The sequence below is a fragment of the Nomascus leucogenys genome, chromosome 23 (genome assembly GCF_006542625.1).
Source record: "Nomascus leucogenys isolate Asia chromosome 23, Asia_NLE_v1, whole genome shotgun sequence".
Classification (NCBI taxonomy): domain Eukaryota; kingdom Metazoa; phylum Chordata; class Mammalia; order Primates; family Hylobatidae; genus Nomascus; species Nomascus leucogenys.
The window spans coordinates 18,182,239-18,197,230 of NC_044403.1; the positions used below are offsets into that span (position 1 = coordinate 18,182,239).

The 14,992-nt window shown below is 37.7% G+C and overlaps 1 protein-coding gene across 3 annotated transcripts in view; it reads left to right on the forward strand.

Annotated features, from left to right (window-relative positions):
• The window catches only part of EPS8 (epidermal growth factor receptor pathway substrate 8), a 177,220-nt gene that overhangs the window by 118,275 nt on the left and 43,953 nt on the right, over positions 1-14,992 (forward strand). For all 3 annotated transcript variants that reach the window (XM_030804826.1, XM_003265550.4, XM_030804827.1), the window contains exons 5-9: positions 119-280; positions 408-557; positions 3,419-3,501; positions 4,050-4,186; positions 13,943-14,016. In XM_030804826.1, coding sequence (XP_030660686.1) covers positions 119-280; positions 408-557; positions 3,419-3,501; positions 4,050-4,186; positions 13,943-14,016 — 606 coding nt within the window. The remainder of the gene's footprint in view (positions 1-118; positions 281-407; positions 558-3,418; positions 3,502-4,049; positions 4,187-13,942; positions 14,017-14,992) is intronic.

A 14,992-nucleotide genomic window follows, 5' to 3' on the forward strand; every position in this document is an offset into this window, starting at 1 on the left:
TACTTTGTGTTTGTCGTTCTCTGCTAGCTGACCTCAGGTTAATTTGATTTTCTTTTGGAAAATGTATACTAAGAGGTTGTATGTGTTATAAATCTCTTTCCTTTTTGCCAATCGTAAGCACTTGACTACCTTTGTCCTGGATCGGAAAGATGCTATGATCACTGTTGATGATGGAATAAGGAAATTGAAATTGCTTGATGCCAAGGGCAAAGTGTGGACTCAAGATATGATTCTTCAAGTGGATGACAGAGCTGTGAGCCTGATTGATTTAGAATCAAAGGCAAGTGTGTAAAATTTATACTATTTTATTTTCAAGAAACTCCACAAATATTAATGTTTACAATCACTTCAGATTGTTTGAAAATGGGTGGAAGTTTGACAAAATAAAATGTTCACTTTATTTATAGAATGAACTGGAGAATTTTCCTTTAAACACAATCCAGCACTGCCAAGCTGTGATGCATTCATGCAGCTATGATTCAGTTCTTGCCCTGGTGTGCAAAGAGCCAACCCAGAACAAGCCAGATCTTCACCTTTTCCAGTGTGATGAGGTTAAGGTAAAAGAATGGTGAAATTTTTGTTTCCTCTTTAAGCAGATGTTCTGGCAGCTTTTGAATTACCTGTTTTGATAATATATCTGGATATTAGGTACTAGATTTTTAGTTTCTGAGAATCTCATAAGGAAAACAAATACCTTAGTATCTTCCCTATGATTTCCTTGGCAAGTAAATAAAGAAATTAGGGTGATGTTAATAAAATCAGTAGCTCACACTTGTAATCCCAGTGCTTTGGGAGGCCAAGGCTGTAAGATGGCTTGAGGCCAGGAGTTTGAACCCAGCCTGGACAACATGGCAAGACCCAGTCTCTACTAAAAAGGTTTTAAAAATTAGCTAGATGTGGTTGTACACACTTGTAGTCTCAGCTACTCAGGTGGCTGAGGGAGGAAGATCTCTGGAGCCAGGCGTTGGAGATTGCAGTGAGCTATAATCGCCCCTCTGCACTGCAGCCTGGGCAGCAGAGTGAGACTGTGTCTCTTAAAAATAAGATGCATTCTGTTTATTTTTTTAAAGGGTAGATAATATATTAAATTCACATCAAATGCCTTAAACTTATAATTAAAAATTGATTGTTCAGAAATCATGCTTTGTGGACAGTAAATAATCATGTAATTCTAATTTATTCTGCACTAATGACATAGCATGGATTACTGCAATGAAGTACTTAGACATTTCCCACGATATTGATTTAAAGTTCACCATTTAATTATGTGACTTGAATCATTGCTCAGGATTTGTAATTCCCAAATGATATGTGAAAATAGTTGAGCCACTAATAACAGGCTATATCCTGAAAGTTTCTATTTCAAAGTACAGTGTAATTTCAAATGATTATAATTTGTGATGCTTTATTGGACCTTAGAAGTTATCTTCAACCTTGGATGTGTTTATTTCCTGAGTTGTTCTCTTTAAAAGAGAAATCATTTTGTGTTAATTTGTACTTTGCCAAAGCAGTGATTTAACATTTTGATGATATATTATAAAATATCCATGTAATTTTATTTTATAAAGAAATCCTAGGAGATTAGCCAGTCACTTGATCTTTTCTGTATTTTTTGACATTTAAAGATGATAGATAAAGTAAGATTGACTGTAAACTGTATTTTACAATTTTCTGCTAATTTCAATTTACGTCATAGATGACTTTCTAAAAATCTTCTTCTAAAAGAACTGGCATTTAGGTAATTTGTGTAAGTGATATTCATCAGATTTTTGTATAGTGCCTTTTGAAAGTCATACTATATTATAGTTTTTGTAAGGTTAGATATATTCAATCAATAAATATTAAAGGGACTATTTTGCTTTAAAAATATAGTGAAATTTAATTCAAACATTTTATAAACCAGAGGCCTAAGTTAAAAAACATTTCAAATTTGATGTTTGTATCTGTGTTCTGAAAAGCCCCCCTGGGAGCTAAAAGTTACTATGCTGTGAATAGTTTCTGGATTTTAAGTTGGGAACAAATGGCTTGCTTTACTTGATATGGAATGGTAATGATAATGGATTCAAAATATATTTACTGAATATAGTTTTGTCCTAACCCCAAAAGCTCACATACCACTAAGCACTATATGCATTTAGTCATTAGTTTCATACTCCACATATGAGACATTTTTCACTTGGCTGGTTAAAAATATAAAGGCAATGAAAAATGCAGTTTCTTTTATATGGCTCATTGTGCAATATTGCTTTTGATTTTTAAATTTTCTTTATTATAGGACTTCATGCAATGCTCCTGCCCACCTTTGCAGCAAAATTTTTCTTAGAAATATAATAGCCCCAGCATAAGAAGTTGAAGATTCGTAGGCATCTTCAGTTTTTGTTTTGGGTTTTTTAAAAATAATTATTTTTAATTAAATATCTTTTCATCTTCAGTTTTAGTATCCTATGTAACAGAAAGCCTTGGACATGATGTTTGTAATGTCTTGTTGAAACTAAATGCTCTTAGGAAGTCACACTGGACTGGGATGCACTGGCACTCTCATTTAACTAGCAATGTGACCTTGGCCAGGCCCTTTCATACAGGTACTCCTCAGTTTTATTAATTAGAAGGAATCGATGAGATGCTCTTGTAAATATCCCATCATTTCTAAAATTTTATGATTATCGATGCTTACTGTAAAATAAATACAACATACATATTTGAGAAAACATTATAGAGAACAAGGAGGCACAAACATAGATGGTGCATCTCATCAACATTCTAATATAGAGTAATAATCACTGGCTCTAAACAAACTTTGCAACCAAACAAAAACTTCGTATCTGCTAATCTCACATTGATCCCCAAGAAAAATCTAACTAAATGTTCTGGAAAAGTATTGGAAAAGTTAATTGTTTGCAGAAAGTTAACTTTTACCTGAAGTGACAAAATAAAGTGGTTACCCAAAGGGGTACAACTTGGTTTTGGAATTTATCTCTTGGGTGTAGTAGATTTGCCTGAAACTCAAAGATTTGTTTTGCTGGGTTAACGGGTGTCTAGTGGATCTTGAGGATGAGAAAGGGAAGGAACTCTGTTCTATGTGTGGAAGTCTCTAACCCCTTAATTTCCACCCAGTTAGAGATTTTACTCAGTTTCATTTTTAGCATGTTCATATCCTTTCTATCATTGCCTTTATTCAAGGATAGTTTCCCTTTAAGATAATCTTTAAAAATTTCTTCAGTTTTTAAAATCTTATCATTATATAATTCACCATTATAAAAACCACAAGAGTCATGTTTTGCAAGATTTTTATAAAAAGACTCTTTACATCAAGATACTTACTGATTCAGACAAGGAACATACCCTTTTTCTGTTTTAAACTACATATCAAGACTCAGAAAAATCCATAAACTTTCAGGTAACTTGTGTCTCCTTGCAGGCAAACCTAATTAGTGAAGATATTGAAAGTGCAATCAGTGACAGTAAAGGAGGGAAACAGAAGAGGCGGCCCGATGCCCTGAGGTAAAAACATTAAAAGAAATCAAGGGGTGGAATTGATTTGTTTCTAAGGCTTTTTTCCCCCAAAGAGTTAGGAAAATTATTTTCTATGGAAGTATGTGATTATATTGTATAGATCATAACCTGTAGTCTCAACACATTTGTTCTCCCAAGTTTGTCAGTGTGTTTGCTCCTCTTCTCTCCATATTTTTGGTCTTTCTCTGATGTGGCTTCACTTGTTTTGTAAGTCACAGAGTCATGAAAGATGAGTGGCATTTTAAGAGAAGGTATCCTAGGGAAATACAAGCTATACAGTAGGATTATAATTGTTCCATGGCCCTTCCAAATCACATGAGACTCAGAAAGAAAATCAACCTAGTTTTCAGCTGACTATTAATTTTTTTATTTCATATGCATTCATAAATATGCATAATATGGAATGCTGAGGAAATCCTTATTGCCCCTTGACATAGTTCTTTTTGAATTTTAATAACTAGTACCACAAGTTGAGTTAATTGATATGTTATAGAAATAGAGATGGTAAAAATTCTATTTGTTTTCATCTTTTTAAGGATGATTTCCAACGCAAACCCTGGTATACCACCTCCACCCAGAGCGCCTGCCCCTGCGCCACCTGGGACCGTCACCCAGGTGGATGTTAGAAGTCGAGTGGCAGCCTGGTCTGCATGGGCAGCCGACCAAGGGGACTGTGAGTCTTCCTAGAATTAATATTTATTGAACACTTACTTTGGGTTGGGACATAGTTCTTGCTTTCAAATTCTGATGCTGATTTCAGAACTAAAGCTTGAGGTTAGTTGTAAAAAATCAACTCTGGCCAGGTGCAGTGGCTCATGCCTGTAATCCCAGTGCTTTGGGAGGCCGAGGCAGGTGGATCACCTGAGGTCAGGAGTTCGAGACCAGCGTGACCAATATGATGAAACCCTGTCTCTACTAAAAATACAAAAATTATGTGGGTGTGGTGGCATGCACCTATAATCCTAGCTACTGGGATGGCTGACACAGGAGAATCACTTGAACCTGGGAGGCGGAGGTTGCAGTAAGCTGGGATCAAGCCATTGCACTCCAGCCTGGACAACAAGACCGAAACTCCATTTCAAAAAAAAAAAATAAAATCTTAGAAAAAAGAAAGTTAAGGAGGAGGAGCCAAGATGGCCGAATAGGAACAGCTCCGGTCTCCAGCTCCCAGCCTGAGCGACACAGAAAACGGGTGATTTCTGCATTTCTGTTTGAGGTACCAGTTTCATCTCACTAGGGAGTGCCAAACAGTGGGTGCAGGACAGTTGGTGAAGTGCACTGTGCGCGAGCCGAAGCAGGGCGAGGCATTGCCTCACTCGGGAAGCGCAAGGGGTCAGGGAGTTCCCTTTCCTAGTCAAAGAAAGGGGTAACCGATGGCACCTGGAATATCCAGTCAGTCCCACCCTAATACTGCGCTTTTCCAACGGGCCTGGAAAACGGCACACTAGGAGATTGTGTCCCGCACCTGGTTCGGAGGGTCCTATGCCCACGGAGTCTCGCTGATTGCTAGCACAGCAGTCTGAGATCAAGCTGCAAGGTGGCATTGAGGCTGGGGGAGGGGCGCCTGCCATTGCCCAGGCTTGCTTAGGTAAACAAAGCAGCCAGGAAGCTCGAACTGGGTGGAGCCCACCACAGCTCAAGGAGGCCTGCCTGCCTCTGTAGGCTCCACCTCTGGGGGCAAGGCACAGACAAACAAAAAGTCAGCAGGAACCTCCACAGACTTAAATGTCCCTGTCTGACTGACAGCTTTGAAGAGAGTAGTGGTTCTCCCAGCACGCAGCTGGAGATCTGAGAACGGACAGACTGCCTCCTAAAGTGGGTCCCTCACCCCTGAGCAGCCTAACTGGGAGGCACCGCCCAGTAGGGACAGGCTGACACCTCACTCGGCCGGGTACTCCTCTGAGACAAAACTTCCAGAGGAACTATCAGACAGCTGAATTTGTGGTCTCATGAAAATCCGCTGTTCCGCAGCCACCGCTGCTGACACCCAGCCAAACAGGGTCTGGAGTGGACTTCTAGTAAACTCCAACAGACCTGCAGCTGAGGGTCCTGTCTGGTAGAAGGAAAACTAACAAACAGAAAGGACATCCACACCAAAAACCCATCTGTACATCACCATCATCAAAGACCAAAAGTAGATAAAACCACAAAGATGGGGAAAAAACAGAGCAGAAAAACTGGAAACTCTAAAAAGCAGAGCACCTCTCCTCCTCCAAAGGAACGCAGTTCCTCACCAGCAATGGAACAAACCTGGATGGAGGATGACTTTGACTAGTTGAGAGAAGAAGGCTTCAGACGATCAAACTACTCTGAACTACGGGAGGAAATTCAAAACAATAGCAAAGAAGTTAAAAACTTTGAAAAAAAATTAGAAGAATGGATAACTAGAATAACCAATGGAGAGAAGGGCTTAAAGGAGCTGATGGAGCTGAAAGCCAAGTTTTGAGAGCTACGCAAAGATTGCAGAAGCCTCAGTAGCAGATGCAATCAACTGGAAGAAAGGGTATCGCTGATGGAAGATGAAATGAATGAAATGAAGTGAGAAGGGAAGTTTAGAGAAAAAAGAATAAAAAGAAATGAACAAAGCCTCGAAGAAATTTAGGACTATGTGAAAAGACCAAACCTACGTCTGATTGGTGTACCTGAAAATGATGGGGAGAATGGAACCAACTTGGAAAACACTCTGCAAGATATTATCCAGGAGAACTTCCCCAATCTAGCAAGGCAGGCCAACATTCAGATTCAGGAAATACAGAGAATGCCACAAAGATACTCCTCGAGAAGAGCAACTCCAAGACACATAATTGTCAGATTCACCAAAGTTGAAATGAAGGAAAAAATGTTAAGGGCAGCCAGAGAGAAAGATCGGGTTACCCAGAAAGGGAAGCCCATCAGACTAACAGCTAATCTCTCGGCAGAAACGCTACAAGCCAGAAGAGAGTGGGGGCCGATATTCAACATTCTTAAAGAAAAGAATTTTCAACCCAGAATTTCCTATCCAGCCAAACTAAGCTTCATAAGTGAAGGAGAAATAAAATACTTTACAGACAAGCAAACGCTGAGTGATTTTGTCACCACCAGGCCTGCCCTAAAAGAGCTCCTGAAGGAAGCACTAAACATGGAAAGGAACAACCGGTACCAGCCACTGCAAAAACACGCCAAATTGTAAAGACCATCGAGGCTAAGAAGAAACTGCATCAACTAACGAGCAAAATAACCAACTAACATCATAATGACAGGATCAGATTCACACATAACAATATTAACGTTAAATGTAAATGGGCTAAATGCTCCAATTAAAAGACACAGACTGGCAAACTGGATAAGGAGTCAGGACCCATCAGTGTGCTGTATTCAGGAAACCCATCTCACGTGCAGAGACACACATAGACTCAGAATAAAGGAATGGAGGAAGATCTATCAAGCAAATGGAAAACAAAAAAAGGCAGGGGTTGCAATCCTAGTCTCTGATAAAATAGACTTTAAACCAACAAAGATCAAAAGAGACAAAGAAGGCCATTACATAATGGTAAAGGGATCAATTCAACAAGAAGAGCTAACTATCCTAAATATACATGCACCCAACACAGGAGCACCCAGATTCATAAAGCAAGTCCTGAGTGACCTACAAAGGGACTTAAACTCCCACACAATAATAATGGGAGATTTTAACACCCCACTGTCAGCATTAGACAGATCAACGAGACAGAAAGTTAACAAGGATGTCCAGGAATTGAATTCAGCTCTACGCAAAGTGGACCTAATAGACATCTACAGAACTCTCCACCCCAAATCAACAGAATATACATTTTTTTCAGCACCACACCACACCTATTCCAAAATTGACCACATAGTTGGAAGTAAAGCTCTCCTCAGCAAATGGAAAAGAACAGAAATTATAACAAACTGTCTCTCAGACCACAGTGCAATCAAACTAGAACTCAGGATTAAGAAACTCACTCAAAACCGCTCAACTACATGGAAACTGAACAACCTGCTCCTGAATGACTATTGGGTACATAATGAAATGAAGGCAGAAATAAAGATGTTCTTTGAAACCAGTGAGAACAAAGACACAACATACCAGAATCTCTGGGACACGTTCAAAGCAGTGTGTAGAGGGAAATTTATAGCACTAAATGCCCACAAGAGAAAGCAGGAAAGATCCAAAATTGACACCCTAACATCACAATTAAAAGAACTAGAAAAGCAAGAGCAAACACATTCAAAATCTAGCAGAAGGCTAGAAATAACTAAAATCAGAGCAGAACTGAAGGAAATAGAGACACAAAAAACCCTTCAAAAAATTAATGAATCCAGGAGCTGGTTTTTTGAAAAGATCAACAAAATTGATAGACCACTAGCAAGACTAATAAAGAAGAAAAGACAGAAGAATCAAATAGATGCAATAAAAAATGAAAAAGGGGATATCACCACTGATCCCACGGAAATACAATCTACCATCAGAGAATACTACAAACACCTCTATGCAAATAAACTAGAAAATCTAGAAGAAATGGATAAATTCCTCGACAAATACACCCTCCCAAGACTAAATCAAGAAGAAGTTGAATCTCTGAATAGACCAATAACAGGTTCTGAAATTGTGGCAATAATCAATAGCTTACCAACCAAAAAAAGTCCAAGACCTGATGGATTCACAGCCGAATTCTACCAGAGGTACAAGGAGGAGCTGGTACCATTCCTTCTGAAACTATTCCAATCGATAGAAAAAGAGGGAATCCTCCCTAACACATTTTATGAAGCCAGCATCATCCTGATACCAAAGCCTGGCAGAGACATAACCAAAAAAGAGAATTTCAGACCAATATCCTTGATGAACATTGATGCAAAAATCCTCAATAAAATACTGGCAAACCGAATCCAGCAGCACATCAAAAAGCTTATCCACCATAATCAAGTGGGCTTCATCCCTGGGATGCAAGGCTGGTTCAACATACGCAAATCAATAAATGCAGTCCAGCATATAAACAGAACCAAAGACAAAAACCACATGATTATCTCAATAGATGCAGAAAAGACCTTTGACAAAATTCAACAACCCTTCATGCTAAAAACTCTCAATAAATTAGGTATTGATGGGATGTATCTCAAAATAATAAGAGCTATCTATGACAAACCCATAGCCAATATCATACTGAATGGGCAAAAACTGGAAGCATTCCCTCTGAAAACTGGCACAAGACAGGGATGCCCTCTCTCACCGCTCCTATTCAACATACTGCTGGAAGTTCTGGCCAGAGCAATCAGGCAGGAGAAGGAAATAAAGGGTATTCAATTAGGAAAAGAGGAAGTCAAATTGTCCCTGTTTGCAGATGACATGATTGTATATCTAGAAAACCCCATTGTCTCAGCCCAAAATCTCCTTAAGCTGATTAGCAACTTCAGCAAAGTCTCAGGATACAAAATCAATATACAAAAATCACAAGCATTCTTGTACACCAATCACAGACAAACAGAGAGCCAAATCATGAGTGAACTCCCATTCACAATTGCTTCAAAGAGAATAAAATACCTAGGAATCCAACTTACAAGGGATGTGAAGGACCTCTTCAAGGAGAACTACAAACCACTGCTCAATGAAATAAAAGAGGATACAAACAAATGGAAGAACATTCCATGCTCATGGGTTGGAAGAATCAATATCGTGAAAATGGCCATACTGCCCAAGGTAATTTATAGATTCAATGCCATCCCCATCAAGCTACCAATCACTTTCTTCACAGAATTGGAAAAAACTACTTTAAAGTTCATATGGAACCAAAAAAGAGCCCGCATCGCCAAATCAATCCTAAGCCAAAAGAACAAAGCTGGAGGCATCACGCTACCTGACTTCAAACTATACTACAAGGCTACAGTAACCAAAACAGCATGGTACTGGTACCACAACAGAGACATAGATCAATGGAACAGGACAGAGCCCTCAGAAATGATGCCGCATATCTACAACTATCTGATCTTTGACAAACCTGACAAAAACAAGCAATGGGGAAAGGATTCCCTATTTAATAAATAGTGCTGGGAAAACTGGATAGCCATATGTAGAAAGCTGAAATTGGATCCCTTCCTTACACCTTATACAAAAATTAATTCAAGATGGATTAAAGACTTACACGTTAGATCTAAAACCATTAAAATCCTACAAGAAAACCTAGGCAATACCATTCAGGACATAGGCGTGGGCAAGGACTTCATGTCTAAAACACCAAAAGCAATGGCAACAAAAGCCAAAATTGACAAATGGGATCTCATTAAACTAAAGAGCTTCTGCACAGCAAAAGAAACTACCATCAGAGTGAACAGGCAACCTACAGAATGGGAGAAAATCTTTGCAACCTACTCATCTGACAAAGGGCTAATATCCAGAATCTACAATGAACTCAAACAAATTTTCAAGAAAAAAACAAACAACCCCATCAAAAAGTGGGCAAAGGACATGAACAGACACTTCTCAAAAGAAGACATTTATGCAGCCAAAAAACACATGAAGAAATGCTCATCATCACTGGCCATCAGAGAAATGCAAATCAAAACCACAGTGAGATACCATCTCACACCAGTTAGAATGGCCATCATTAAAAAACCAGGAAACAACAGGTGCTGGACAGGATGTGGAGAAATAGGAACACTTTTACACTGTTGGTGGGACTGTAACCTAGTTCAACCATTGTGGAAGTCAGTGTGACGATTCCTCAGGGATCTCGAACTAGAAATACCATTTGACCCAGCCATTCCTTTACTGGGTATATACCCAAAGGACTATAAATCATGCTGCTATAAAGACACATGCACACGTATGTTTATTGTGCACTATTCACAATAGCAAAGAGTTGGAACCAACCCAAATGTCCAACAGCGATAGACTGGATTAAGAAAATGTGGCACATATACACCATGGAATACTATGCAGCCATAAAAAATGATGAGTTCATGTCCTTTGTAGGGACATGGATGAAACTGGAAAACATCATTCTCAGTAAACTATCGCAAGGACAAAAAACCAAACACCGCATGTTCTCACTCATAGGTGGGAATTGAATAATGAGAACTCATGGACACAGGAAGGGGAACATCACACTCTGGGGACTGTTGTGGGGTTGGGGGAGGGGGGAGGGACAGTATTAGGAGATATACCTAATGCTAAATGACGAGTTAATGGATACAGGTAATCAACATGGCACATGGATACATATGTAACAAACCTGCACATTGTGCACATGTACCCTAAAACCTAAAATATAATAAAAAAAAAGAAAGTTAAGCCTTGAATTTTGTTAAGATTATTATCTGTAAGAGCTTAGACCCACCATTTAATAAATACAGTATTAGGGTTAGAGTCTTTTTTTTTTTTTTAATGCTAAGAGGAAGTTTCACTTGATTTACAATTAAAAAGATGGCAACAAAATATGTACAGGTTTTTTTTAAAGATTGCACTTAACATTATTTCCATTTTTTATTATTTAACTACGGTCCCTCTTTGGACAAGTTTGTCATATTCATGGAAAGTTTGTCAGGACAGTGGTTGGCTGCTGGCAGTGGAGAAGGGTAAAAGGTATCCATCATATGACTGTACTTGTCAAGTGGGCCCTATGAGCGTGGCATCATTTCACCTTGGCATTCTGTTTAAAAACAATTATAGCATAGAACTTAGTGTTACTTTTTATATGTTAGAATATTTTACTAGAATCTGAAATGTTTATAATTTAAAAATGGCTTAAAATATGTTTGGTCTAGTCTTCATTTTAAGGACGAATAAATTGTGATTCAGCAGGCTCGAATCTGATGAACTCTAGAGCCTCATTCTTTTGCCTCTACTCCAGTGGGACTTCTTAACTTTCTTATTCTTTATCCAGTTAATATTATTCACACAGGGTATCTGGCACTATAGTTAAACGATATAACTCATTTCCAAAAATGAGTCACCTCGGACTCTACTTTGGATGTGCAGGGTAAAAGTTGAAGCAAGACCTGATCTGTCTACCTGTGTGGTCTTGGGAAGTTATCTCTCTGTACTTTGGCCTCATCTCTGAAATGGGTTACTGTGAATCTGAAAGTAAATAATGTTTATGATAGTACCTACTACAGAATAGTAAGCATAATTTGTGATTCTCATTTTGCCAAATTGAGTTCATTTTGTTTCTGAATTGTTTTCTATTTTGTTTAGGTTTCTTGTATTCTTAAAGGTTTTTTCAGAGGTTGAAATGTAAGCCACACTACCAAAGATATGAAAAATAGAATTCTTTGATGCATTCATTTTAAAAAAATTAATTAACAGAGCTGTATAGTTTAATTTTTTAACAATTTCTGTTTTCATAAATTATGTAAATTTGTATTGATCTGATTGTATTTAGAATGTGTTTAAAAGACAGTAATTTATTGTATTCTGTACTTTTTGTGTACTTGTGGTGTTTTTGTTGTTACCGTTTGGATGAAGAGGGTCTGAAGTAGAAGAAGGATAAGACAAGTTTACAGACATTCTGAACAAACCTGTAAAAATATATGTTGAACCTAATATATATTATATATATTATGTATATTAAACCATATATATATATATATATATATATATTTTTTTTTTTTTTAGATGGAGTCTCGCTCTGTCACCCAGGCTGGAGTGCAGTGGTGCGATCTCAGCTCACTGCAACCTCTGCCTCCCGGGTTCAAGCGATTCTCCTGCCTCACCCTCCCGAGTAGCTGGGATTACAGGCACGTGCCACTGTACCTGGCTAATTTTGTATTTTTAGTAGAGACGGGGTTTCACCGTGTTAGCCAGGATTGTCTTGATCTCCTGACCTCGTGATCCTCTTGCCTCAGCCTCCAAAAGTGCTGGAATTACAGGCATGAGCCACCAGGCCCTGCTGAACCTAATATAATTTATAACAAAGAGAGAATTTATCCCTAGGGGTTTCTGAGCTTTCATTAAATTTTATCTGAAATATTTTCTGCAGTGTCATCTGTTTAAACTAAGTGAGATAAGGCTTTCAGAACTTCTAATTTACCACTAGACTAAACAGAAGACTTATTATATCAGGTTTGGCCTGGATCCAGTCCAGTTTTTAGTTGGAAAGCCCCTCAGAAGGAATGTCTTTTTGGTTCCTCTGGATGCTCTGGCTGACTCAGGCTGAACTGCTCCTCCTTCGAATCCCTGAGGTATATCTACCCCGACTTCCAAAGGTGATCTCTGTGGAATAGCGCCAGTGGCACTAGGGTTCCTAGTTGTGTTTCAGACCTGACAGAGCCCAAGAAATACCATATCTCCCCCTCACTGTTCCCTCCAAATGATATTTTTTGGGGCCTCTGTAGAGTTCCTAATAGCTGTTTCAACCTCAACTTAGTACTTTCTGTGGTAGTCCACTACAGCCAAGGTAGCAGCTATCTATATGTAAAATAGTAGCTAACTGGCAAGATTTCATAGACAGAAATTTTAATTATCTTAAAGTAGTTAACAGCCACTAATTAAGTTTCATAAGACACGGTGATTTCTTCTTTCTTTTTTTTTTTTTTTTTTTTTTTGTTGGCAAGTGTTCCAGTTACAGGTAAAGTTAGTGTCAAGGAAGAATAGCAATACAAAGTTTCCAGTATTTTTTGCAGTTCTCTGTATTGAACATCATGAGTCATGATGATGTATCATGAGTTGTATTTCCATTTGTGGTGTTACGTTTCTGTTGTTCCATCCATATATTTTTAAATTTATTCTACCACGAAATATCTGTAACAACTCTCTGTGTTTACAGGTAGTATTAACTGACTCATAGCAGGAAGGAGTTCATGATAATAACTTCATGATTAACATCATGCTCTAGCCAACTGAGCAACCTTAATATCTTGAATGTTCTTGAGACATTTATTTTTTAATGTGAAAATTTCTGCTTTTAAAGCATGTAGCTTAAAATTAATGAGCCCAACATTGTGGGTTTTAAGCTTACTTACACTAGAATTTTAAGAAGCACTCTGCTGTCAGAACTCCCAAAGCTTTATTGTAGTCACAGTGTTGGAATGTATAAAAATTATAGCTCTGTTGCATTAGAAGTTAGTTGACCACCTTTTGAGAAGTAAAAGCTTAACTGCTGGTTTATATTTCTGGCTTGTGTAGGAATTAAAGGGTGCTAAGTTAAGGTTGGTTCTACAGGTAGCTAACTCAGGGAAGAGAGAGAATAGAGGGGATATTACAAGGTAAATAAACATCATAAAGGTGAGAGGACCAATACTTAAGCTTTGCACAACTGCTCCTGTTAGTGTTGACAAGGATGCATTTCATGGCTGATGAGCACAGTTTTGACTTGTGTATCCAGTGGAGGTGTTCCTTTTGCAAATGGTCCTCCTTTTTAACTAATTTTTATGTTTTAATTGTCTGTATTGGTGTTGTGGGAGTAAGAGATTGAAAGACTTCTGATTGTCTTTTCTATAGTTGAGAAACCAAGGCAGTATCATGAGCAGGAAGAAACGCCTGAGATGATGGCAGCCCGCATTGACAGAGATGTGGTAAGTACAGGAGTCGCCTTTAGATCACTGGCTTTTTTTTAAAAGGAAAAAGAAAACTTCATAAGAAAATGAAGCTGATTTAAATAAAGATATTTTATGGAAACTATGTTTTCCGTTTCCTGTGATGGCTATGCCCTTTGAGTTATTTTTTCCTTAACTGTTTTTGCCTTTATGCCAATATTTAGTTAGTAGACTTGGGCTATGATAAAAGAATCAGCATATTAGCTAGTTTACATTGGAACTTAGGCTGAATTATTAGATTTCAGGAATGGTACAATTTTAATTTTATTATAGTTTATAATTCATAATTGAAATATCTTTTTAATATGTCTTCTTGGTGTTTATTAACAATGTATTTTAGAATACCTAAAAGATAAAAGTGGCATTTTTAAAGGATAGATTTGTAAATCATAATGCTTTTATAAAAAATAATGCTGCATTTGTTTTCATTTCTTTATAGTGATTTACAGAATGAGAATGCTGTAAATGCTTTAGTATAGCATTCTCATTCTATAAATGAGATATAGAATATGGTGTTATCACTTTTTATACTATATACATGTTACCAGCTTATTGAGAAACAAATACTGAAAGGAATTTGAAATTTGTAATTCAATTTTTACATCACACTGTTACATGTTATACTTAAAAGTTTAACCCCAATTTCTAGTCTTAAATTAGAAGAATGTCAAGTTTCACACATACTGGAGAAAGGCAACTAAGACTCTAATATATAAGATAATCAAATTCATTCCAGTGATCTCTGAAAGCATGGTGCATTATTAATTCTGTTATGTCACGTGGAAACTCTTATTAATGCTTAGTATCATAGACTAGCTATTAGGTTATCACAACAATCTGTATACCTTTAATTCCATGAAATAATATTGTCAGTGCTTTATTGGGACATTTATCAGTAAAGCAAAAATGTCAGTGCTCTTCTAACAAAAACCTATTTTAGAATTTTCCTCCTAAC